The sequence below is a fragment of the Nycticebus coucang genome, chromosome 18, assembly GCF_027406575.1.
Source record: "Nycticebus coucang isolate mNycCou1 chromosome 18, mNycCou1.pri, whole genome shotgun sequence".
NCBI classification, from domain to species: Eukaryota; Metazoa; Chordata; class Mammalia; order Primates; family Lorisidae; genus Nycticebus; species Nycticebus coucang.
In genome coordinates this window covers 42,394,995-42,422,363 of record NC_069797.1, presented here as the reverse complement: position 1 = coordinate 42,422,363, position 27,369 = coordinate 42,394,995, and the positions used below count along the sequence as shown (strand labels likewise).

The 27,369-nt window shown below is 43.5% G+C and overlaps 2 protein-coding genes across 5 annotated transcripts in view; one reads left to right on the top strand and one right to left on the bottom strand.

Annotated features, from left to right (window-relative positions):
- Positions 1–24,781, bottom strand: part of TUBD1 (tubulin delta 1) — a 33,608-nt gene extending 8,827 nt beyond the window's left edge. The window contains exons 1-6 of the mRNA XM_053568043.1: positions 24,695–24,781; positions 22,569–22,784; positions 19,966–20,113; positions 17,763–17,979; positions 16,536–16,767; positions 6,225–6,389 (exon numbers count right to left, since the gene is read on the bottom strand). Of these exons, the coding sequence (XP_053424018.1) occupies positions 6,225–6,389; positions 16,536–16,767; positions 17,763–17,979; positions 19,966–20,113; positions 22,569–22,740 (934 nt within the window). The 5' untranslated portion in view covers positions 22,741–22,784; positions 24,695–24,781. The remainder of the gene's footprint in view (positions 1–6,224; positions 6,390–16,535; positions 16,768–17,762; positions 17,980–19,965; positions 20,114–22,568; positions 22,785–24,694) is intronic.
- Positions 23,998–27,369, top strand: part of RPS6KB1 (ribosomal protein S6 kinase B1) — a 59,576-nt gene continuing 56,204 nt past the window's right edge. For 2 of the 4 annotated variants that reach the window (XM_053568036.1, XM_053568039.1), the window contains exon 1: positions 23,998–24,241. In XM_053568036.1, coding sequence (XP_053424011.1) covers positions 24,101–24,241 — 141 coding nt within the window. In that variant the 5' untranslated portion in view covers positions 23,998–24,100. The remainder of the gene's footprint in view (positions 24,242–27,369) is intronic. The other 2 variants (XM_053568038.1, XM_053568037.1) reach the window with 1 other exon arrangement.

Sequence of the window (27,369 nt, the reverse complement as noted above, 5' to 3'; positions counted from 1 at the left end):
TTTAAAAATTCTCTTGCCTCAGCCTCCCGAGTAGCTGGGACTATAGGCACCCACCACAACTTCCAGCTATTTTTTTGTTGCAGTTTGGCTGGGGCTGGGTTTGAACCTGCCACCCTCAGTATATGGGCTGGCACCCTGCCCACTGAGTCACAGGCGTCACCAAGGTTTAAAAATTCTTTTTTTTTTTTTTTTTTTGTAGAGACAGAGTTTCACTTTATTGCCATGGTGTCACAGCTCATAACATCTTCCAGCTCTTGGACTTAGGCGCTTCTCTTGCCTCAGCCTCCCTCGTAGTTGGTACTACAGGCGCCCGCCACAATGCCTGGCTATTTTTTGTTGCAGTTTGGTTGGGGCCAGGTTTGAACCCACCACCTTCAGTATATGGGGCCAGCGCCCTACTCACTGAGCCACAGGCGCATCCCGGTTTAAAAATTCTTATCTAGGGCGGCGCCTGTGGCTCAAGGAGTAGGGCGCCGGTCCCCAAATGCCAGAGGTGGTGGGTTCAAACCCAGCCCCGGCCAAAAACAAAAAAACAAAAAAAAATTCTTATCTAGATGTCCTACAGTGTTCAAGCCACCCAATTCTGAGGACGGCATGAGATATTCATATGAAGGAATTCAACTCAGCAATAAAAACAAACTACCAATAAATGCAACAACATTGACAAAGGTATTATGCTAAATGAAACAAGGTAGGCGCAAAAAATTATATACTATATGATTCCATTTATAGGACATTCTACAAAAAGCAAAACTATAGGAACAAAATTCTTATAGTTTTTTATAGGAGTGAAGAGGCAGACTGCCTACAAAGGGGTGTGAGAGAAATTTGAGGGATAATTGAAATACTCTACCTCAGTTGAGGTGGTGGTTATACACTATGTAAGTTTGGCAAAGTTCATACATCTATGAAAAAGGTAAAGTTCACTGTATGTGCTTTTTTATTTATTTATTTATTTTTATTTTATTTTTTTTTGTAGAGACACTCAGTTTATCACCCTCAGTAGAGTGCTGTGGCATCACACAGCTCACAGCAACCTATAGTTCCTGGGCGTAGGCGATTCTCTTGCCTCAGCTGTATATGCTTTTTTAAAGTGCTGGGATTACAGGCATGAGCCACAGTGCTTGACGTGTGTGTGTGTGTGTGTGTACACACCTTTATAAACACACAAGACACACAGAAAAATATTGAAGATGTAGAAACAAAATAAAAATAGGAAAAAAAAAACAAAAAAAAAAGAGGCGGCGCCTGTAGCTCAAGGAGTACGGTGCCAGTCCCATATGCCGGAGGTGCCGGGTTCAAACCCAGCCCCGGCCAAAAACCACAAAAAAAAAAATAAATAAAAATAAAAATAGGACTGAAAATTGACTAGTCAGATAGGTGTGGTGGCATGCAATGGTAGTTCCAGCTACTTAGAAGGCTCAGGTGGGAGGACTGCTTGAGCCTAGGAGTTTAAGCCTGTAGTGCACTATGATCTCACCTTTGAATAGCTACTGCACTCCAGCTGGGGCAACACAGCGACACCCTGTCTCCAAAAAAAAAAATTGACTAGTCAAATAAAAATACTAAATAAAATATTCTTTTATAGAAAAAAACCCAGCCAGGTGTTGTGGTAGGCACCTGTAGTCCCAGCTACTCAGGAGGCTGAGGCAAAGGGATTGCTTGAGCCCAAGAGTTTGAGGGTGCTGTGAGCTGTGATGATTACAGGGCATTCTATCAGGGGCACAGAGTGAGAATGTCTCAAAAAAAAAAAAAAAAAAATCATGTCTCATTCTTAAACATATGTAAAATTTTAATAAAATAAATGGGTTAAGGTTTTCCAAAATGTTTTCACATGCAGTGACTACCACTTTCACCTCTACATTAGTGTTGCCTTGTTTTTTTCACACATTATTGTTCTCTGTGCCTCCAGAACATGGGTGATGCAAGATTCCTTCAGGGAATCCATGAAAAAGCTAAAAACCATTTAAGTTGGCTTTGCAATCATGTAGATCACATCTACCTTTGATTCCTGCTTATGGAATGTTGCTAGACTTGTCTATGACCAATGAAGACTCCAATACTCCAGCAGAAAACTAAGCTTATTTTTTGGACAGGATATGAGTAAAGGTCTCTGGTTAGGGAAATACCTGACGGACAAAATACCTGAATAGATCAAGAAGAAAATTAGACAAGTAGAAAAACACTGACAGTTGAACACCAATAGGTACACGGAAAAACTAGAGCAAACAAGCAAGCAATTATTAACTCTAAAGAAAATAAAAAATTATACAGGAAAGAAAAGTAATCATAGTACGGTCTATTACATGGCTGAGTGTGAACAGCATTTACTTGGTCATAATATAAAGCACAATATTGGCTTAGCCAAATGATACTACTGTATCGGAAGGAGGAGGAGACAGAAGGGCAAATGTAGGGGTTAGAGGCCAGTGGGGGGGGGAAGAGCTAACTCCTAACCTTCCGTAGTGGGAACTAAGTAGATAATGCCTAAGTAAGTGAGAAACCAATAAAGGGCAGTGAATGGATAAAAACAGCAAAAGAGCCACCAACACAGTACTGGCAAATAGTTGCCTCTGGGAAGGAGAAAATAGGAGAAGGTTATCAACTGATAGTTTTTACACTACCCATGTAGAATTATTTTTTTATTTTTTTTTTTTTGTAGAGACAGAGTCTCACTTTATAGCCCTCGGTAGAGTGTCGTGGCATCACACAGCTCACAGCAACCTCCAACTCCTGGGCTTAAGTGATTTCTCTTGCCTCAGCCTCCCGAGTAGCTGGGACTACAGGTGCCCGCCACAACGCCCGGCTATTTTTTTGTTGTTGTTGCAGTTCAGCCGGGGCCGGGTTTGAACCCGCCACCCTCGGTATATGGGGCCGGCGCCTTACCGACTGAGCCACAGGCACCGCCCATGTAGAATTATTTTACTCTGTAATCTATGTGCATTCAATAAATTGTGACTATATAGTTATGAAAAACAATAAGGCATGTCTAAATGTATTGAATTGGAAAGAGGGTCACAAAATATGCTGAATAAAAGTTGTAGACACAAAATACATATGATATGACACCACTTGATTTAAATAAACAAAGTCTCAGTTTGTCACCGTTGGTGGAGTGCTGTGGCATTGTAGCCTACCGTAACCTTAAACTCTTGGGCTCAAGTGATCCTCTTGCCTCAGCCTCCTTAGTAGCTGGGACTACAGGCACCCGCCACAATGCCCGACTAGTTTTTTTTTTTTTGTTTTTTTTTTTTAAAGAGCTGGGGGTCTCACTCTTGCTCAGGCTGATCTCGAACTCCTGAGTTCAGGCAGTCCACCTTCCTCAGCATACTAGAGTGCTAGGATTATAGGTGTGAGCCACCAAGTCTGGACATTTTCTTCCCCTCTTCAGAAGAGAGTGTCTACCAGTTATCCCATGCCTGTTCTGCCAGAGTATGTACATCAGGCACTATAGCCAGGAGTGGTGGCTCATGCCTGTAATCCTAGCACTCTGGGAGGCCAAGGCGAGTGGATAGCTTGAGCTCACGAGTTTGAGACTAGCCTGAGCAAAAGCAAGACCCCATCTATACTAAAATAGAAGAACTAAGCCTCAGCGCCCATAGTACAGTGGTTAGGGCACCAGCCACATACAAAGAGGCTTATGGGTTCGAACCCAGCCTGAGCCAGCTAAACAACAATTACAACTCAAACAGAAAAACAGCTGGGTGTTGTGGCAGGCACCTATAGTCCCAGCTACTTGGGAGGCTGAGGCAAGAGAATTGCTTAAGCCCAAGAGTTGGAGGTTGCTGTGAGCTGTGACGCATGACACTCTACCCAAGGCAACATAATGAGACTGTTTCAAAAAAAAAAAAAAAAAAACTGAGGCAAGAGGATCACTGGAGCCCCAAGAGTTTGGGAAGCCACGGCACTCTACTGAGGGTGACATTATGAGACTCTGTCTCCAAAAAAATAAATAAATAAAAACAAAAGTCAAGTAACTGTACTTAAGAAATCTCAACCGAGGAGTATAAATCCACACTACTTTTAGAAAACAAGATTCTGGACTACAGGCTGGTGTGCTAATGGGATCTAATATCTGGAGGCCTTGGGAGAGGAAGAGTATATTCTGCACATGGAAAAACAAGATTCATCGGAGAGAGATGGCAGAGGGCAGTCAGTCAGCCTCCAAGATGACCCCTTTTAGTCCTTGGGCCACATCCTCCCACACTGGATAGGGCCGACTTTAATGACCAAAAGGACAGTACAGAACGACAGCATGCGACAGCTAGGTCACAGAACGCACTGACTTCTGCCTTGCTCCCTGTTGGATTACTCATTCCTCCTGTTGCTGAACATGTGGAAATAGGTACGTTGCTGATAGTGACAGAAACAGGGTCTATCTTTATAAAGGTAAAACAATCTGATAACACAAGCAGTCATATCTGATCCCTCAATCTGGTTTGTGGCATAAATATATTTATGCATGGCTGAGCACCCGTAACTCAGTGGTTAGAGCACCAGTCCTGTGCATCAGAAGTGGCAGGTTCAAATCCGGCCTGAGCCTGCTTAACAAAGAAAGAAAACATTTATACATTCAAACTCTGTAACTGTGAAAAAATGCTGATGCCCTAAAGTTCTGCATGAGAAAATAAGCAAACTGTGGTTTATGTACCTAAGTGAGCTCAGAGCAACATGTCTCACGCTACCCTGAGGAACATCATGTTCCTTAAAAGATTAATAAGTATTTCTAGAAAAACAGGTACTATGGCCAAAAAATTTGGGAAGCACTACTTTAAGATGTAAACTTTCTATTTATCTTCAAGACTCTGGCATTACAATCTAAAACCAATAAAATATTATAAGTATTGAGAAAATCCACTTTCACAGCATATGAAACCTAAGTTATTTTAATTTGTTGTATAATATATGCTACGAAAGTAATACAGAGTAGTGATTTCCGGTTAGACAGGACAGACTGAACATACCAGTTTACTGCCATTCTCTTCCCAAATCTCGCTAAGGCAATAAAGAGATTTCTTTTTTTTTTTTTTTTCAGACACAGTCTTACTTTGTCATCCTAGGTAGAGTGCAATGGTGTCATAGCTCACAGCAACCTCAGGCTACTGGGCTCAAGTGATCCTCTTATCTGAGCCTCCTGAATAGCTGGGACTATAGGTGTCTGGCATAGCTTTTTTTCTTTTTTTTTGTAGAGACAGAGTCTCACTTTATAGCCCTTGGTAGAGTGCCGTGGCATCACACAGCTCACAGCAACCTCCAACTCCTGGGCTTAAGCGATTCTCTTGCCTCAGCCTCCCGAGTAGCTGGGACTACACGCACCCGCCACAACGCCCGGCTATTTTTTTTGTTGTTGCTGTTGTTGTTGCAGTTTGGCCGGGCTGGGTTTGAACCCCCCACCCTTGGGATATGGGGCCGGCGCCCTACTCACTGAGCCACAGGCGCCGCCCTACTTTTTTTCTTTTATTGAGACAGAGTCTCACTCTGTTGCCTTGGGTAGAAAGAATCCCATGGTGTTACAGCTCACAGCAACCTCAAACTCTTGGGCTCAAGTGATCCTCTTACCTCAGCCTCCTGAGTAGCTGGGACTACAGGCGCCCGCCACAATGCCTGGCTATTTTTTTATTGTTGTTGCAGTTTGGTTGGGGCTGGGTTTGAACCCATCACCCTTGGTATATGGGGCTGGTGCCCTACCCACTGAGCCACAGGTGCCACCCAGGCATTTTTTTTTTTTTTTTTTTTGAGACAGAGTCTCAAGCTGTAGAGCGCAGTGGCGTCACAGCTCACAGCAACCTTAAACTTTCGGGTTTAAGCAATTCTCCTGCCTCAGGCTCCCAAGCAGCTAAGACTACAGGCATCCGCCACAAAGCCCAGCTATTTTTGTTGTTGTGTTGTTGTAGTAGTTCTCATTGTTGTTTAGCAGGCCCGGGCCAGATTCAAACCTGCCAGCCCCAGTGTATGTGGCCAGTGCCCTAACCACTGAGCAATAGGCGCTGAGCCAATAATACAATTTTTTTTAATATGGCATTCATCTGAAATATTTTTTGGTAATAAAACTGTGAAATGAATAAGAAGCCCTCCTAGGATGTCCTGGTGACTTTCTGTAGGAGCCACCCAGGCCAGAAGAAGGGACCATTATTTCAACTGGTCCAAGCCAGTTTATATTTGAGAGCTCCAGGACAGGCACTTTTCCCAGATTGTGGGCTGCATATTTTAAAAATACCCTTTACCTTCTTCCATCTTTGCATTAGAAATGAGCATCTGTCTCAAATGCTTGAGGAGGCCAGCCCAAGTAAACGTGCTATATGCCAGTGAATTCTCAGACATTTGAGGAATGTTACGAACACTCAGCATCTTAAATTCAGGATGAGGAACTAAATTCTCCATTAAGTCTCCTGTAAAGAAAAAAAAAAGATCTGAACTAAATTTTTTTTATTCTGTACTGTTGCCACTGGCCTATACACAACCGCGATTTGAAGGTGTTTTGGGGCCAAATGCTTTTTCTCCCCTAAAGGCAGAACTGCTTAAACTTAAAAATACAAATAAAATTTCAGAGACAATGTCTATTACATACCACATCTTTGTTTCACTTTAGCACCCATTTTAGCATGCATGAGAAAAGATTTAAAGAAAAAAGAAAAGCTGCCCTCCGGTTAACTGTCCACATAACATCCTCACTAAGGCCTGGTAAAGCTGGTAAAGACATCTCACCTCACACTCAACATGTCTAAGACCCACCTTTTTCTTTGTTCTCTATGGTGAGGTCTTGTTTTGCTGTGTTTTCAGTATACCTAGCCTTGCCTGACAGTGCCACCATCCAGGATGCTGTGTAAACCACAGCCTGTGAATTATGTTCCACATTTCTCTCCCCTGGTGAAAATGAACAGGGCTACGTGAGAAATAACGAGGAGGTCCCAAGGCAGCAGCTCGTGAACATGGCAAGAATGGCAAAAGACAAGGGAAAGTTGAAAGGTAGAAGGCAGATCACACAAGGCCTTGTTGACACAACTATAGGCTTTACTGTAAGAAATCTGGCTCGGCACCTGTGGCTCAGTGGCTAAGGCGCCAGCCACATACAGCGGAGCTGGTGGGTTTGAATCCAGCCCGGGCCCGCCAAACAACAACGATGGCTGCAACCAAAAAATAGCTGGGCGTTGTGGCGGGCGCCTGTAGTCCCAGCTACTTGGGAGGCAGAAATAGGAGAATTGCTTGAGCCCAGGAGTTGGAGGTTGCTATGAGCTGCGATGCCACAGCACTCTACTCAGGGCAAAAGCTTGAGGCTCTGTCTCGAACAAAAAAAAAAAGAAATCTGGAACTAAGATTTTTAAATTGAGCAATGGAGAGATTAAAGAAGAAATAGGCTTTTCAGGGTGGGGGGCTCCTGGCTCAGTGAGTAGGGTGCTCCCACCCAATAAACCCAGGATGGTGGGTTCAAACACAGCCCCGGCCAAAGTGCAACAAAAAAATAGCTGGGTGTTGTGGTGGGCACCTGTAGTCTGAGCTACGAGAGGCTGAGGCAGGAGAATCGCCTGGGCCCAAGAGCTGGAGGTTACTGTGAGCTGTGACACCACAGCAGTCTACTAGGGGCAACAAAGTGAGACTCTGTCTCTAAAAAAAAAAAGAAATAGGCTTTTGGGGGAAAGCTAAGAGAACTGTGCTAGACACATTATGTTTGGGAAGTCCATGGAATATGCCCATCCTGTGTCAGGATGGCTGCTGGACACAGAAATCTGGAGCTTAGGGAGTTGGTTAGAGTAGATGAGAAGCTGGAAGGCTGGGGAATACAAGTGATATTTAAAGCCATGGAATGGGGCTGGTCATCTAGACAGAGGATCTAAGACTAGCATTTAGAGGTTAGGGGAAGAAGAAAGAACCAAAAAGGGGACCAAATGGAGTTATTTATTGAGACAGGAGGAATAGTAAGAGCAGGGCTGTCACTAATCACACAGAGGAGACTTTGAATACAAGAGTCAGCTGTGCCAAATTTTACTGAGTGGCTGATCAAAACAAGGACAGCTAAGTGTCCATTGAATTTGGCAATGTGAGCTTGCTTGTGACTTAATAAAAACAATTTCAGAAAGTGGTGGGAGAGAAACTAGAAATGAGAGGGTATTAAATAATAAATAGGTCTGGCTGGGTGCGGCGGCTCATGCCTATAATCCTAGCACTCTGGGAGGCTGAGGTGAGTGGATTCCTCAAGCTCAGGAGTGGCATCATCATAGCTCACTGCAACCTCAAACTCCTGGGCTCTAGGATCCTCTCGCTTCAGCCTCCTGAGTAGCTGAGCACACACCACCATGCCCAGCTAATTTTTATATTTTTAGTAGAGACAAGGTCTTGCTCTTGATCAGGCTGGTCTCATACTCCTGAGCTGAAGTGATCCTCCCACCTTGGCCTCCCACAATGCTAGGATTACAGGTGTGAGCCCTTGCATCCAGCCTATCGTTCTTTCACTTAAATGTACAGGTTGTCCCAAAGTCATCATACATGAGGAAAATGAAACATTGTACTTAAATGTATCTTTGTTTACAAAATATTCATTATGAAATTTTACAAAGAGGTGGCCATCAGGTAGAGAATATTTTGTAAAAATTTTTTGAGATTGTCTCACTCTGTTGCCCTGGGTTGAATGCCCTGGCGTCATCACAGTTCACAACAACCTCAAACTTTTGGACTTAAGCAAGCCTCTTTTTTTTTTTTTTTTTTTTTGTAGAGACAGAGTCTCACTTTATGGCCCTCGGTAGAGTGCCAGGGCCTCACACAGCTCACAGCAACCTCCAACTCCTGGGCTTAAGATGATTCTTTTGCCTCAGCCTCCCGAGTAGCTGGGACTACAGGCACCCGCCACAACGCCCAGCTAGTTTTTGGTTGCAGTTTGGCCGGGGCCGGGTTTGAACCCACCACCCTCGGTATATGGCGCCGGCACCTTACCAACTGAGCCATAGGCAGCGCCCTAAGCAATCCTCTTGCCTTAGCTTCCCACGTAGCTGGGACTACAAGCACCTCCCATAATGCCCAGCTAGTTTATCTCAATTTTTTCTTTCACTTTTTTTTTTTTTTTTTAGTAGAGACACAGTCTCACTCTTGGGCAGATCAGTCCTGAACTCCTGAGTTCAAGCAACCACCCACCCCAGCCTCCCAGAGTGTTAGGATGACAGGTGAGAGCCACAGTACCTGACCTAATGTTTGTCTTTTACACTAAATACTGTGTCCATGTTGGCTCTCTGCTGTATCTCCAAGGTTTAGCACAGTCCCTGGCACATAATAGGAAGTCAGTAAGTATTGTCTGAGTGAACAAATATGCACACAGTATGGTAATTCCTGTGGGAAGCAGAGAAATTAAGACACATGTCTCCAAGGAAGCTGTACATAAGTGGGAACTATAAAACACACACATGGGGCCAGTTACAGTGATAGTATCTGGAAAGGGATAAGAAAGAGACTTACTTTTGTTTCCATATTCTTTTGTACTTGAATAAATGGGTATGTATTATTATTATTATTATTATTATTTTATGTAGAGACAGAGTCTCACTTCATGGCCCTCGGTAAAGTGCCGTGGCCTCACACAGCTCACAGGAACCTCCAACTCCTGGGCTTAAGCGATTCTCTTTTTTTTTTTTTTTTTTTTTTTTTAATTTGGCCGGGGCTGGGTTTGAACCCGCCACCTCCGGCATATGGGACCGGCGCCCTACCCGCTGAGCCACAGGTGCCGCCCCTTAAGCGATTCTCTTGCCTCAGCCTCCCAAGCATCTGGGACTACAGGTGCCTGCCGCAACATCCGGCTATTTTTTGGCTGCAGTTTGGCTGGGGCCGGGCTTGAACCCGCCACCCTCAGCATATGGGGCCAGTGCCCCACCGACTGAGCCACAGGCACCGCCCTATTATTATTATTTTTGAGACAGAGTCTATGTCACCCTCGGTAGTGTGCTATGGCGTCACAGCTCACAGCAACCTCAGACTCGTGGGCTTAAGTGATTCTCTTGCCTCAGCCTCCCAAGTAGCTGGGACTATAAGTGCCTGCCACAATGCCTGGCTATTTTTTGTTGTTGTTGCAGTTCAAACCCACCAGCCTCGGTGTATGTGACCAGTGCCGTAACCACTGTGCTAAGAGTGCTGAGCCAGGTGTGTATTATTTTTAAAGGTAAGCAAACATATTTAAAAAATAATAATACAGGGTGGCGCCTGTGGCTCAAAGGGGTAGGGCGCTGGCCTCATATGTCAGAGGTGGCTGGTTCATACTCAGCCCTGGCCAAATACTGCAAAAAAAATAAAAAATAAAATAAAAATAAAAAAATAATAATAATACAGGGTGGCGCCTGTGGCTCAGTGAGTAAGGCGCCGGTCCCATATACCGAGGGTGGCAGGTTCAAACCCAGCCCCGGCTGAATTGCAACCAAAAAATAGCCGGGCATTGTGGCGGGACACCTGTCAAACCCAGTCCCAGCTGCTTGGGAGGCTGAGGCAGGAGAATCACGGAAGCCCAAGAGCTAGAGGTCCTGTGACATCATGGCACTCTACCCAAGGCGGTAAAGTGAGACTCTGTCTCTACAAAAAAATAAAATAATAAAATAATAATAATACAGGCAAAAATAATTAAGTGACATAAATGAGATACAGATGTCATAGGCAAACGTTTAAAGAAAAGGAGTATTACTTCTAACTACAGGCCTCAGTAGGAAAGCTTCATGGAAAACTGTCATGTGACTTGGACCCTGAAGGATGAGCACAGTTTCAATAGACACGGACCAGAGCAGGAAAGTACCAGACTGAAGAAAGGCAGTAAAGATAGAATGAAAAATCGATGGGGACCCACCCAGGCAGAGAAGGCAGCAGGAGATGAAGCTAGTGTGAACTGAAATAAAATCTTAAGGCTCCCCACCCCCGACCCCCACAGCAAGTGACTGGACACCTTCTTGCCCAGTGGGGTCCCTAAAACATGAGAAAGGAGATCAGACATGCCTCATCATGTCCCCCTCCCTTTTTTTTTTTTTTCTTTTTTTTTTGCAGTTTTTGGCTGGGTCCGAGTTTGAACCTGCCATCTCCGGTATATGGGGCCAGCGCCCTACTCCTTTGAGCCACAGGCACTGCCCCCCCCCTTAGAGATGTTCTTGGGACTCATTAACAGGCCTAAGGCTAGGCAAGACATAACTGCAGGTCATCAATATACACAACAAACACTTGAGTCTGGCCATATATCCTCTAGTATGTCTCTAATTAACAGACACTTATCTTAACTCAGCATTCCTTTTTGCTGATTCCTGGTCTATTAGACAGACTCTACTTCTTTCAGCCAACTGTCAGCCAAACACACCTATACCTGTAAGCCCCACTTTGAGATATCCCACCTTTTGGGGCCAAACCAATGCATACCTTCCACATACTGATTTATTACTTTACCTGTAATTCCTCTCTCCCTGAAATGTATAAAACCAAACTGTAACCCCACCACCACAAGCCCACTTGCTCATGGCTTCTTGGGAGTGGCTCCAGGTCTTGGTCCTCAAATTTGGCTCAGAATAAACCTCTTTAACTATTTTATAGAGTATGGCTTCTTTTCCATCCACACCAGAAAGTAATCGTTCAGGGCATAATGAGGGCAGGCAATGCCAGGCTAAAACATTCCTATAAACCTGGCAGGTAACGCATGAGCCACAGATTAAGCATAAAAGGCATAAGGATTAGGACTGCACATTGGGAAGGCTCATTTGGATCCAGAGTGAAGAAGGACTGGAAGGGAAAGAGGCAGGCAACAGGAAGAAGAGAAGGATTAACACCACTTTAAGGACTGAGAGGGGTAGCCTGTGCTAAGGATTCCAGTACTTTGGGATAGGGAGGCAGGAGATCATTTGAAGCCAGAAATTCTAGACCAAGCTGGGTAACATAGTGAGATCCTGTCTCTACAAAAACTTAAAATTTTAGCTGGGCATGGTAACATGCACCTGTAGTCCCAGCTACTTGGGCAAACTAAGGCAAGAGGCTCTCTTGAGGCCAGGAGTTTGAGGTAGAAATGAGCTATGATTATGATGATTATGCCACTCTACCCTAGCCAGGGTAACAAAGTGACACTCTGCCTCAAAAAACAAACAAACACAAACTCTTAAGAGAGAAATATCCCTGTAAATGTAAGCTTCTGTTCTATGCAAAAAAAAAAGAGAGAGAATAAAAAGGCTAATTTGCTTTGGTTTGCTTTGTATTCTGGGGCAGTACAGCAAGATTAACTGAGAGATAATGAGACCCTGAGCCTATGTCAGAGAGACAGACGTATACAGATGAGGGAAGTGGATGGGGGAGAAATGGTAAAGGGAACAGGGAATTGAGGAAAAGGAGAACCGGTTTGGTGGGGTAGAAAAGGCAGGGGAAAAAAAAATGTATTCCAAACATGCTAAATTTGAAGAAGCAGAAGGCAACTAAGAAAAATGGACCAGGCAAGTGTGTTTTGTTTTTTCTTTTCTTTTTCTTTTTTTGCAGTTTTTGGATGGGGCCAGGTTTGAACCCGTCACCTCCCGAATATGGGGCTGGGGCCCTACTCACTGAGCCACAGGCGCCATCCTGTTTTATTTTCTTATTCAGCCTTCTCACATTGAATAAGCCACTATTTGGAAAAGAAATTAGGAATGGGGGATAAAGGTTAGGGTCTCATTTGCTGATAGATAATTTGAACTGACAAGGCACCACTTGAAGAATAAGAGCCGAAGAATCTGTGGGAAATGAGTATCTTCCAGCTGAAGGAAGTAAAAATGGTGGGAAAATACAACACAGAGCAATTAGAGAGGGAGAAGGACAGTGAAGTCCTCAAGCTGGCAGGTTGAGGGAGGAAGTTCAAGGAGAGAGCTGTCAAGTATAAAATGCTACTAGACATTCAAGCTAAGAGAACTACTGGATTTGGAGGCCAGACAGCCATAGCTAGAAAGCACACCTCAGAAGACAGGGAGGTGAGGAGACTAGAGCAAGGCGTGAAGAGAAAGGACGCCAAGACAGTGAAAAGAAAACCCACAGGATGAAAGAAAATGTTAATCATATACCTGATACGTGAGTAGTACCCAAAACACATAAAGAAACTCAAACAATTCAATAACCAAAAAACCCTAATTTTTCAGCTTGGCGCCTGTAGCTCAGGGGTTACAGCGCTGGCCACATACACCAGGGCTGGCAGGTTCAAACCCGGCCTGGGCTTGCTAAACAACAATGACAACTACAACAAAAAAACACCCGGACGTTGTGGCAGGTGCCTGTAGTCCCAGCTACTTGGGAGGCTGAGGCAAGAGAATCAATCGCTTAAGCCCAAGAGTTGGAGGTTGCTGTGAGCTGTGACTCCACAGCACTCTACGGAGGGCAACATAATGAGACTCTGTCTCAAAAAAAAAAAAAAAACCCTGAATTTTAAAAGTGGGCAAAGGATATGAATAGATGTTTCTCCAAAAGAGATATATAAATAGTCAATAAGCATGTGGAAAAGATGTTCAAAGTCATTAGCCATCAGGGATATGCAAATCAAAATCACAAGGAGATACAACTTCACATCCACTAGGACGGTTATAAAAAAAGTGACATAAAAATGAGGCATGTATGTAGAGAAACTGGACCCCTCGGATGCTGCTGGTAGAAAGATAAAATAGTGTAGCCACTGGGTAATCAGTTGGGCAGCTTTCAAATGACTAAACATAGCATCACCATGGGCTCCAGCAATTCTACTCCTAGATATTCTGGGTGTCCATAAAGTTCATGTGCAACTTAAAATTAGTCAACTATTTTAAATTGCACACAAACTTTGCACCATTAAGAAATGAAAACATACATGCACACAAAAATTTGCACACTAATGTCAATGGCAGCATTGTTCATAAAGGCTCAAATGGGAAGAACAACCCAAATGTCCATTAATGTTACTGAAAGTTCAGTATTTGTCCCCTAAAGCCTCCTCAGAAAAAAAGAGACAAGTAGTTTGGGAAGGAATGAGAAATTTATTACTTTGAGGTCGAAAGAGGAAAATGACTGACAATGGTCTCAAAATCCAAATTCCTGCTTCTGAGCAGAGGTATAGAGCATTTTTTTTTGTTTTTGAGACAGAATCACACTTTGTCACTTTTGGTACAGTGTGGTGGTTTCATAGCTCACAGCAACCTCAAACTCTTGGGCTCAAGTAATCCTCTTGCTTCAACCTCCCAGGTAGCTGGGACTACAGGAGCCCATGACAACACCTGGCTTTTTTTTTTTTTTTTTTTTTTGAGACAAAGCCTCAAGCTGTTGCCCTGGATAGAGTGCTGTGCCTTCACAGCTCATAGCAACTTCCAACTCCTTGGCTTAAGCGATTCTCCTGCCTTAGCCCCCCAAGTAGCTGGGACTCCAGACACCCGCCACAACGCCCGGTTATTTTTTAGTTGCAGCTGTCATTGTTGTTTGGTGGGCTGGGCTGGATTTGAACCTGCCACCTCTGGTGTATGTGGCTGGTGCCCCAGCCGCTTGAGCTACAGGCACCGAGCCAACACCTGGCTATTTTTAAAGATGGGGTCTCTCTTTTGCTTCGGTTGGTCTTGAACTCCTGAGCTCAAGCAATCCACCACCGTAGTCTCCCTGAGTGCTAGGATTACAGGCATGGGCCACCGCGCTCAGCCTCAAGCACAGAGCTTTTAAAGGCTCTGATCCCATAATCCCATCTTGGGCCGAGACAATCTCACAGTTTCTGCAAGGTCTAGGGACTTCTATCCAGATTAATCTCATCTTCACTTAAGATCTCATGACCTACACCAATTCCATCTCAGCCAAGTAGATCTTGTGACCTCCACCCAGGCTATTCCTTTAAACTATCTAATGTGGTAAAAAGAGACTTTCCCTGCCCTTCCTGGCCGCTGGCTTGAGGTAGGGATGCAGGTTTTAGTTCCCAGTCAAGGAGACAGAAAAAATATTCATGTATCATTTTGAGACAGAGTCTCACTCTGTCACCTTGGGTAGAGTGCCATGGTGTTATAGCTCACAGGAACCTCAAACTCCAGGGCTCAAGCCATCTTCTTGTCTCACTCTCCCAAGTAGCTGGGACTACAGGCACCCACCACAACACCTAGCTAGCAGAAAATATTTTTTCCCTTCTTTTTTTCAGGCCATCCCTCTGCAACATTAACTGGTGAATAGATAAACAAAATGTAACATATTCATACAGTAAAATATTATTTGGCCATAAAGAGGAATGAACACATGCTGCGAACAACCTGGATGAACCATAAAAGCATCAGGCTAAGTGAAAGAAGCAGATCACAAAGGGCAAGATATGATGCCAGGCATGGTGGCTCACACCTGTAATCCTAGCACTCTGCAGGCTAAGGCAGGTGGATCACTTGAGCTCACGGGTTCGAGAGCAGCCTGAGCAAAAAGTGAGACCCAGTCTCCACTAAAACAATTAAAAAACTGAGGCAAGAGGATCTCTGGAGCCCAAGAGATAGAAGTTGCTGTGGGCTATGATGCCACGGCACTCTACCCAGCACGACAGCTTGAGACTCTGTCTCAAACGAAATACCAAACAAAAGGCAAGATACTGTGTGATTCCAATTATACAAAATGTCCAAAACAGGTGAATCTACAGGGACAGAAAGGAGAGTAGTGGTTACCTAGGACTGGAGGAGCTGAGGGAAAATGCAGAGTGGCCCCTAACAGCTACAGGTTTTCTTTATGGAGTGAGGAATATGATGTTGTATAAACTGTGAATATGATAAAAAAACACTGTACACTTTAAATGGGTGAATTGTATGTTATATCAATAAAGTTGCTATAACAAAATAAGAATCTTTTTTTTTTTTTGAGACAGAGTCTTATTCTGTTGACCTGGATAGAGTACTGTGGCATCATCACAGCTCACAGCAACCTCAAACTCTTGGGCTCAAGCGATCCTCTTGCCTCAGCCTCCCAAGTAGCTGGGACTATAGGCATGCACCACCATACCCGGCTAGTTTTTTCTTTTCCTTCTCTTTAGAGACAGAGTTTCACTTTGTCGCCCTGGGTAGAGTGCTGTGGCGTCATAGCTCACAGCAACCTTTAGCTCTTGGGCTTAGGCAATTCTCTTGCCTCAGCCTCCTGAGTAGCTGGGACTACAGGCGCCTGCCACAAAATAGCACCTGCCACCCAGCTATTTTTTTGTTGTTGCAGTTTGGCTGGGGCCGGGTTCAAACCCGCCACCCCTGGTATATGGGGCGGGTGCCCTACTCACTGAGCCACAGGTGCTGCCCAGTTTTTTCTATTTTTAGTAGAGGCTGGTCTCAAATTCCTGATTTCACATAATCCTCCCACCTTGGACTCCCAGAACATTAGGATTATAAGCATGAGCTACTTCACCCGGCCAAGAGACCAACATTCTTTTCAGGAATTTAGCAACTTTTCAAAGCTTTTCAGTAAGATGGTGCAGAGAACTAAGCAGGTCCACAGGAAGGTTTTAGAGATGAGAGAGACAAGGGTATCATCAGGCAGAGGAGAGGAAATGGTGAAGAATAAACTTTGAGGTTCTCAGAACATAGTAAGAATTTCCTACAAACAACACACGGGGAGAAAAATACCCAGTGGATTTCTTCGGTAGTGAGATGAGCCTTCTGCAGAGTAAGTAGGCTGGAACACACTTCCCAGCTGATGTGCAAGGACTTGATTTATATCACTGAAGGAGATCGGCCTGATATTCATTAGTTTTGCACATATTTTATGGACAGCATCATTCTCATGAACGAGCAGGGCATCTGAAGATCGGTACAAGTGAGAAAGAGTCAAAATGGAGTTGTAGTTCTGAACAATAACCTGGAGAGGAAAAGGTCAGAAATAAGAAAGGGAGGAGAGAATCTGTCTGTGGTAGACTCTACAGGCATTCTGCCTGGGTTCAAATCCCGGCTCTGTCACTTTCTAGCAGTATGACCTTGGGCAAAGTTATTTAATCTCATTATGCCTCATTTTCTCATTTGTAATGACCTCCTAAAGTTGCAAGAATGAGTGACATGATGCAAGTAAAGCACTTACAACAGTGCTTTGTACGTAGTAAGGGCACAACAAACATGGGCTATTACTATGAAACTTGCTTCTGTATCGTTTTCATGCAGTGGTTCTCAACCTTCCTAATGCCGCAACGTATTTTCATTGTTAAAAAGGGGTCGCATGTGAAACTTATTAAATGTAGAATATAAATGTCTTAACACAATAACTAAGAAAATGCCATGAAGGCTATGTTAACCAGTTTGATGAAAATATTTCAAATTGTATATAAAACCAGCACATTATGTACCCCATGACTGCATTAATGTACACAGCAATGATTTAATAATAAAAAAGGGGGGGGTCATGACCCACAGGTTGAGAACCGCTGTCCTATAGTGACTTGTTTCACCTCCGTTTTATTTCTCCAATTAAGTTGATAGAAAGGAAATTTTCTTATATACGATGTTCCTCCCAATAGAAAGAAATGGAAATTATTTGAAGGTTGGCAGTGGTACCATGAACTGCAACATGAGGTCACAGTCCCTGCATTACATACTGTGGCCAGAGGGGCATTCTACAGAAAGGGTTCCTGAGAGAAGCAGCAAAATCATTTTCTTTAAAATTTTGAATAAGAAGGACATCTCATTTGTTTAGAAAATTTCAAGCAAAGTTAAATGAATTGCTCCAAAAGTACCACATTGTATCATCACTCTTGAAGCTGTAACTTAACATTTCCAAAGAAAGGGTGAGATCAGTCTTTTATCCACATCTATTTCAAGTGCAAAGAACATAAAACTTAGTATTTTCAATTAATATGTTCATACCTCACCAGTTCCATAAGGCCATATAATCTGATTCATTTTCAAAGAGTTTGGGTAATGATCTTGTAAATTCTGTGTAACAAAGGCTCCTATCCCGGATCCTGTACCCCCAGCAATACTCATTATGATAAAAAAACCAGTCAAAGAGTCACATTTCTCTACTTCCTTCTGGATTAGGTCCATTATAGAGTCTTTATGCTTGGGTCCGTGGACAGAGTAACTGTGCAATGGCAAAAGAAACAAATATAAACAACTTTCAATTTAACCAGACACAAGGCAGAGAAAAAGATACAGGATAGAAAGGTTTTCCAAAACTATTTTAAGTGAAAGAACTCTCAGGAAAGTTATGCATACCCTGACAAAATTTTATTTTATTTTATTTTATTTTTTTGAGAGACAGGGTCTCACTTTGGGCACTCTGAGTCAAATTCTTGGGCTTGGGGCTGGGCACAACGGCTCATGCCTATAATCTCAGCACTCTGGGAGGCCAAGGCAGGCGGATGGCCCAAGAGTTTGAGGTTGCTGTGAGCTATAACCCCCTGGTACTCTACCAGGGGTGACCAAGTGAACTCTGTCTCAAAAAAAACCCAAACAACAACAAAAAAACACTGTTGGGCTCAAGTGATCCTCCTGCCTCAGCCTCTCAACTAGCTGGGATTACAGGCACCTGCTGCAAGAGACGGGGTCTCACTTTGGCTCAGGCTGGTCTCAAACTCCTGAGCTCAAGCAATCCACCTGTCTTGGCCTCCCAGAGTGTTATGTTTCCAAGCATGAGCCACCATGCCCAGGCCCCTGACACAATTTTAAATATAATAAGTTAAATATATTTAAATGGTGAATGAGAGCAGGAGATTAGATTTACAAGCCACAGCAATTTCTTTTTTATTTATTTGGGTCTTTCTTTTGGGGGTGGTGGTGATTATATAGTTTTTTGGGTTTTTTGTTTTTTTTTTTGAGACAGAAGCTCACTTTGTCACCCTCGGTAAAGCGCCCTGGCGTCATAGCTCCCAGCAACCTCAAACTCTTAGGCTCAAGCAATTCTCTTGTCTCAGCCTCCCGAGTAGCTGGGACTATAGGCACTTGTGACAAAGCCTGGCTATTTTTAAAGACAAGGTCTCACTCTGGCTCAGGCTCGTCTCGAACCAGTAAGCTCAGGCAATCTACCCACCTCAGCCTCCCAGAGCTAGGATTCATTATTTTTTGTTTTTATTGCTATATCATAGTTGTACATATTTGCGGGGGGGGGTACATATGACATTTTGATACATGTATACAATGCATGATGCTCAAATCAGGACAATTGGGATATTTATCAACCTCAAACATTTATCTTTTCTTTGTGTTGAGAATATTACAATTCTTCTTTTCTAGCTATTTTGAAATATGCAATAAATTTTTTTTTTCTTTTGGTGGTATTTGGCCGGGGCTGGGATTGAACCTGCCACCTCCGGCATATGGGACCAGCGCCCTACTCCTTGAGCCACAGGCGCCGCCCTGAAATATGCAATAAATTATTAACTATAATTTTCCCTACTGTATTGATGAATCCTAAAACGGATTCCTTCTATCTGACTGTATTTTTGTACCCTTTAGCCAACTTCTCTTCAGCCCTCCCCTTCCCTCAAAAGCTTTTTATAGATAATTCCTTTAGCTGGAGCTTTCAATTATCAGGTAGTTACACAAGTTTACAGTACAACATAATATTCAATATTCATAAGAACAGTCTTCAAGCAGTGGTTCTCTCAAATTGTTATGTATTAGCATCACCTGGGAGCCTCTGAAACATCCCAACATCTAGGCTTCGCTCTAAACCAGTTAAACCACAATCTCTGGAAGTAAGCCCTCGTCATGAGGATGTTCTAAAGAACCCCAGGAAATTCTAACATTCAGCAAAGTTTGGGAACTACTGCCTTCTTGTATTCCTTACAACTGGAACATATGCCAGATATGGATACTGTATTGATGAGAAGTTACTCTGCAGCATGACAGTGAACATAGGAAACAAGGCTAAGGGAGATTCTTTGTTTAATCATTACCTGTATGTGAAGCAGAGATAGATGGAATGAGCTTTTCTTCTAGATGAAGTCTAATTCCAAATTTTAAAACAAAGTCAAGATTACTTGCCAACCACTGTGTAGTTGTAACTTCACAATTAATGGACTGTGTAGCTGTAACTAAACTGAAAATCATGAGGAATCAGCCTTACCCATATGCCCAGTTGTTTCCAGAACCTTGTTTTTGACAGAAGTATGCATGCTGGCCATATTTCCATCGGCCAGACCGGGCAGCCTTTGACAGCGTTTGATTGATAACTTTAGGCTCCATGTCAACAAGTACAGCTCGGGCAATAGGAACTAAACAGTGAAAAAAATTCAAAAGAAAAAATTATTTCCTATGTCTTATTTGGGTAATTCAGAGCATAAAATTCTAGATCTAGGAAAAATCCTCAGGGGTTGGGAATAGAAAGATCTATCATACTGCTTAGAAATCCAGGCGGACAGCAGCAGGTATACAAAAATGTTCATGAAGCTCAATATTCTATTAAGCAAGAAGAATCAGTGTGGGCTAAAATGATCACTTGGGTCAGGTCTACAAACATCGGTTGAAAAAAACATTAAAAAAATCGGTTGTATGTCTACAATGTGCCATGTACTGCGTGTGCTGGAATATAGAGATAAATACACCGTCAACCCAGCCCTAGAAGGATTAGTGGGAGAGAAAACAACACATCAGTACTTAACACAGTGTGACTTGATATAACCCACAATGATTCCACATCAAAGGAGCAGCACATTCAAAGATACAAAATACCATGGGTATAAATACAGCTCAGAATTGCTGCAGCTGAGGAAAGAAAAGGAGGTGGTAGAAGAAGTGATAGATGGAGATGGAAATTGGGCAGGGTCCAAAGCTTGGAAAACCTTGCAGGTAATACTAAAAAGCTTGAACTTTATCTTTTTTATTTTTTATTTTTATTTATTTATTTATTTTTTGAACTTTATCTTTTAGGCACTAATAAACCATCCAAAATTTTAAAGCAGGGGAGGAATAGTTAGACGTCTTTTTTTTTTCTTGAGACAGAGTCTTACTTTGTCACCCTCGGTAGAGTGCCATGGCATCATACCTCACAGCAACCTCAAACTCTTGGGCTCAAGCGATTCTCTTGCCTCAGCCTCCCAGGCAGCTGGGACTACAGGAGCCCGCCACAATGCCTGGCTATTTTTAGAGATGGAGTCTTGCTCTTGCTCAGGTTGGTCTCAAACTCCTGAGCTCAGGCAAACCACCCACCTCAGCCTCCCAGAGTGCTAGGATTGTAGGCATGAGCCACCACTCTCAGCCTTTAGAGGTCTTTTTTAATACAGCAGTGTGGAGGACAGATGTGACAGACACAAGACTCCTAGCTGGGAAACCCAGAGGGAATGTGTTGAAACAGTCCAGGTAAGAGAGGAAAAGAGCTAGAACTAAGGTAATATCAGTTACTGTGGAATTGGAGAACTGTTTCAGGAGATATACAGGAAGTCAAAATAAGCAGATCTCGATGTTGATGGTACGTATGCAGTAAGAGTGAAAGTTTTTTTTTTTTGTGGTTTTTTGGCCAGGGCTGGGTTTGAACCCGCCACCTCCGGCATATGGGACCTGCGCCCTACTCCTTGAGCCACAGGCGCCGCCCCAAAGAGTGAAAGTGTTTTTTTTTTTGTAGAGACAGAGTCTCACTGTACCGCCCTTGGTAGAGTGCCATGGCGTCACACGGCTCACAGCAACCTCTAACACTTGGGCTTACGTGATTCTCTTGCCTCAGCCTCCCGAGTAGCTGGGACTACAGGCGCCCGCCACAACACCCGGCTATTTTTTTTTTGTTGCAGTTTGGCCGGGGCCGGGTTTGAACCCGCCACCCTCGGCATATGGGGCTGGCGCCCTACTCACTGAGCCACAGGTGCCGCCCAAGAGTGAAAGTTTTAAAGTAAAGATAATGAATGTCTTGGGTGTGAAGATGTTGCATTTGAGGCTCACATGGGAGATGCCTGTGGAAGTGTCCAATGATTTGTCTAAAGCTTGGGAGAGAGGTTGGGCTACAGGTTTGAGAGTCACCATTGTAAAAAATGGAGCTAATTATGAAAGTGACTGAAAATGCCCAGAGAGAACTATACAAGTGAGAACAGAGGATAGCTTGAGATACGATCAGTGGAGAAAAAAAGTACAGACATTAAGGAGTTTCAAGGAGGGAGTTTTACTGTTAATGTTATCAAATCCAATTGAGAAATTAAATTAATTAAGAGAAGAAAAATAGGTTGAGTACAGTGGCATTCACCTATAGTCCCAGCTCCTCAGGAAGCTAAGGGTTGTGAATAGCCACTTCTACTCCAGGTTGGATAACATAGCAGGACCTATCTCTTAAAAAAAAAAAAAAAAAAAGAAGAAAAGAATAGAAAAATAGCAGCTGGATCTGGTAAACTAGAAGGTCACTGGAAATTTAGTGCAGCTTCAGTAGTATTGAGGGCAGAAGCTTGGTTAATCAGGGTTCTCCTTTGAGAATCTCAGATGAAAAGGCAAAGAAATAAGAAGAAATTCTAGTTGAGGGATAAATTTTACTTGGTTGATTTTAGATTGGCGAGATGGGAGCATTCACGTGTGCTGGGGGTAAGATGCCACTGGAGAGGCAAAGATGGTTAACACAGAAACAAAGGGTCAAGAGCAAAGTCATTCCCTAGTGAGATGGAAAGGGATGGGGTTCAGATGCCATGTGGAGGTCCTGGCCTTGAATAAGTAGGCTATGTCAGGGTAAATGAGAGGCCTGCAGACCACACGTACCTCCATTTTCCTCCTCACTGAAGAATCTTTCTTTGCAAGATGCTCGATAAGCCTCATTCTCTCTCTTAGAGCACAGACCCTGGGAACTGTGTGAGTCACTGAATAAGGTATCAAACACTTCAAAACCAATCTGATTGCCACACTGACCAAGCTGCACTGTCACTATTGACATGCTGAGCCACAATCTATGTCTATTTCCTTAAAAAAGTGAAGAACCTGTAATAGACAAAATACAGGCTTTTAGAACCACTACATTACTAACAGGAACAAATAAAATGTTATATATGTTAATTATACATCAATAAAAATTTTAGAATGCCTCATATATAACGTTGTAAATGAAACAGCTATATTGTCTACAGAGTCAGTTATTCAAGTTTTTCTCTTGGTCTATATGGTTTAGGATTTGGGACTGCCCATATACAAACCCATTCATACACACCTCAAGTTTCCAAAATATGATTTGTACTCACTATTTTCCTAAACATGCATTTAAAACAAAACAAAATGAATGCTGGTTGAAGCAATTAGTAGTACTCCTTTTCACACATGGACACACAGAATGCAGACGTCAGCTCAACAGTTGCACATCAAATTAACATTAATTTTCTCTCTTCTGAATGACTCTCTGCACCAACCACCTTTCTAGCCTGCAAACTTTAGTAAGATACAAGACAGACTGTGTTCACCTCGGGTACAACAGAAAGAGAGATGGCAGTTGGAGAAAGACCAAATGAAGTATTAGCACAGTATTTTTAACAACGTAAAAAGACAATTTTTCATAAAAGCCTCAAATCAGGTCTATGCAGCACTGGAAACAAGCAGTGGATTGTGAGCCAGGCAACGTACTTATACCCGCAAAGTAGGTATTATTATTCTCACCATACAAAGTAAGGCTCTGAAAAGTTATGTGACTTCCACAAGGCCACCGAACTAGCAAACGGTAAAGCCAAGACTCTTCCTTTCTCCATCAGCCCTAGAAACTCCCTCTTAATCCCAGTAGCTCACCATTAACCTGGTTCACCCACAGCCTCCAACTAGCCGCTTCTGCCGCTTTCAAACTTCCAAGGACCCGCCTCCTCAATATGCGCATGCTCACTTTCAAAACTAAAAAAATCTGAGAACGAATGCGCATGTCCCACAAACGAGGAGTTTTGTTGTATATATTTTTTCCCCTATTCCAAAAGTTAATTACGCATTTTCAATATCAATTTATCAACTTCAGATATGGTACGCATGCTCGCTATCTAGCAAACGCTTTATCTGACGATGCGCATATTCTAGACTCCACGACTGGCTTCGGCTGGTCTTTTGCGCATGTCTCTGCCAGTACTTGCCCCCGCCTTGCGCCCCTCTCCCCCGGCAATAGTTCTGCGCATGTCCATTGCCCACGCTTTGGCCTCATAGAACCCTGTACGCATGCTCTTTCGCTGAACTTGAGGAGCCAGTCTAGGGCCTAGGCGCAGACGCACTAAGCCTAAGCAGCCGGTGATGGCGGCATTAGCCGCTGTGGTTGCAGCGGGTCCGGGCCCATGAGGCGACGACGGAGGCGGGACGGCTTTTACCCAGCGCCGGACTTCCGAGACAGGGAAGCTGAGGATATGGCAGGAGTGTTTGACATAGACCTGGACCAGCCAGAGGACGCGGGCTCTGAAGATGAGCTGGAGGAGGGGGTGAGGCCCGGGGTCTCTGAGCGGCAGTGGGTGCCGAGGTGACAGGGCCGGGGCGGTGGCGCGGATGCAGGAAGCGCGGCGTGTTTCTGGAGTATAGTCTCGCGGGGCAGAGGGTCTTGGAGGAGCTGAGGAGCCTAGCTGCTCCAGGCGGGGCAGCGGGCGGGGCGGACATGGCCCTAGGTGTGAGGCCTCTGCGGGACTTGCAGGTGCAGGTCGTGCCCTTAGCCCCAGGTCAGCGCAGCCGCGAGCAATCTGAAGAGGTAATAGAAAGGGCGCGTGGTCGATTCCTCGAGCTCGTGCACTTGAGTGTGGCGGGGTGCGGGTGATGTGAACATGTGTTGGGGGGAGGAGGGCTGCGCTTGCTGGACGTCCAAAAGTGCAGGTGAAGCGCGGAAGGGTTTCCCTCCGTTCGTAAGATTTCAAGTATTAAATCTTCAGACTCCTCACACCTACCTCTCTCCTCGGCTTGTCACTCTCTCCTAGGAAGCGCTCAGCTGTTAGAAGTGACAGCTGAAAACTTCTGTCGGGAGTAGCACTGCCACAGCTCTTAACAGCCACCGGGAGTTTTATTTCGGGAGCAAGGGGGCTGTGCTGCAACTTCCAGGGTTTGTTTGTTTGTTTGCTTTTTTTTGTTTTTAACCCCTTTCCGTGTGACTTTTTAAAATAGCGTTTATGAGGACATATGGCGTTTGTAGCTTTTCCCCAAGTTGAAATTGTCTATTTTTTCAGAATAATTTATGTAATTTGGGGGGTGGAAAAAAAACAGTGTTGACAGCTGTGATTTGGTTTGCCAAAAATAAATTGCTTGAACAGAGATTTGTGAATGGTGGTGTGAGGGCTTTCCTTGCTGTAATTTAGGGTGCTAAATTTAGATTTGTTTTTCCTAATGCACAGCTTGATTTTTACCTTTGCTGTCTTAATGGTTTGTTATTCTTTATGAAATAACATTCTTTTTTTCAAGATAAATCAAAGAATCACAAATTTCCCGAATTTCAAAAATGGTTTTGCCCTACCAAAGCACTGAGTCTGGACAAAAGGTTATCAGTGACAATCTCATGGTAATGTGGGTTCTAAATTCAGTTGTGTATGTCTGTACCTGGGTTAATGGCTGATGTTTGCTCTACTGCACAGGGGACTTCCCTTCCCTGGACTCAGCCTCAGTTTTTCTCCTCTGGCATGTGCCCTACTGTTGACAGAAGATTGAGATTACTATGTATAAAGGACTATGAACACTTTAAGAAACTAAGTGGACTAGAATAATACTGTCTTTTCATAATGAAATTAGACTAAATCAAAATCACATGGTTTAGAAGATAGTTATTGGGGGCTTTTTCAACTGATCATTTCATACGGAATTCCATTTAGCTTCTTAACTGAGTATGGTGATAACACTACAATTTAAAACAAATGCTACTTTCATTGCATTATACCACACTCATCAGTTATGTTGATTCCATATGGCAATGGTTTTGAAGCAAGGCAGAGGAGAAAACTGGGTAGAAAGTTTTGGGGGTTTTTTTGCCTACTTTCATTAATCGAACTGAGAATTTCCACATCATGGGTTTATTCTTTTTTTTTTTTTGAGACATAGTCTTATTTTGTTGCCCTCGGTAGAGTGCTCATAGCTCACAGCAACCTCAAACTCCTGGGCTTAAGCGATTCTCTTGCCTCAGCCTCCCAAGTAGCTGGGACTACAGGCACCTGCCACAACGCCCGGCAGGGTTTATTCTTCTTTGAAAGTACAGTAGCACATACTGTATTAAGATTCCTGTTAAGAATAGAGACCTTGTTTTCTTTTCTCTTTCTTTTGTATTTTAGGAACAGTAGGTGTTCCAGGCCTTTTGTTTCACTGGGTACAAGTAGTGAAAAAATATAGAAAAATCCCAATACTTATCTTGCTTTGTAGTATAAACTTAGCATAAAGTACCAACTTTTATATTTTTGCAGTTTTTGGCCAGTGCTGGGTTTGAACCCACCACCTCCGGCATATGGGGCCAGTGCTCTACTTCTTTGAGCCACAGGCGCTGCCCAGTACCAACTATTTTTAAATACTCTAAGATTTGGGGTATGGATTATCCATTTCTCTCAATTCGAGTTACTGAATCATACCAGGAAATGTGCGAGCAGGCAGGCAAATAATTGGTTTAGTGAATATTTGAATTAAGGATAATTTCACCTATTGTGGAATTATTTATTTATTTATTTATTTATTTTGAGACAGAGTTTCACCATGTCACCTTCAGTAGAGTGCTGTGGAGTCACAGCTCACAGCAACATCAAACTCTTGGGCTTAAGCGATTCTCTTGCCTCAGCCTCCTGAGTAGCTGGGACTACAGCCAGCTTTTTTGTTGTAGTTGTTGTTGTTGCAGTTGTTGTTTAGCTGGCCCAGGCCAGGTTTGAACCTGCCAGCCTCGGTGCATGTGGCCAGTGCCATAACCACTGTGTTACGGGTGCCGAGCCTGGAATAACTTATTTAAATTTTTATAAAATGTGCTCTCATTGGGACTTTAGGCATATTAAATTGAATTTATATACTTTATTTATTTCTTTTTTTGAGACAGAGTCTCACTCTGTTGCCCAGGCTGAGTACTATGACCTCAGCCTAGCTCATAGCATCCTCAACTCCTGGGTTCAAGTGATCCTCCTCCCCAGTCCCAGCTGGGACTACAGGTGCCTGCCTCCACACACGGATAATTATTCTATTTTTTGTAGAGATGGGGTGTCACCATTTCTTAGGCTGGTCTCAAACTCAAACTTAAACTGTCTCCCAGAGTGCTACGATAGGTGTAAGCCACCATGCCCAACGTATATACATTTTTAATTTAAAACTTTGCAAATAGTCATTCTAATGGGCCAGTTTAGAACAGTATATCTTCTGTAGTACCTTAGGTGAGCAGAATTCTACTTTGTCAATCATAATGGCACACAGAAAAAGCCTTGTATAGATCATAAAGCTTGAACAGTTGCATACCAATGGTGGGGGTGGTCAGGGGCTGACCCCACTGGTGGTTTGTTTCACATGCTCTGTTATCCTGCTTAAACAAATGTACAAAAAAACCCATTTGGTGGAGTCAGTTCCTGACATAGGCACATCCCCACTGTGGGTACATGATTATAGGCAGAAGAAA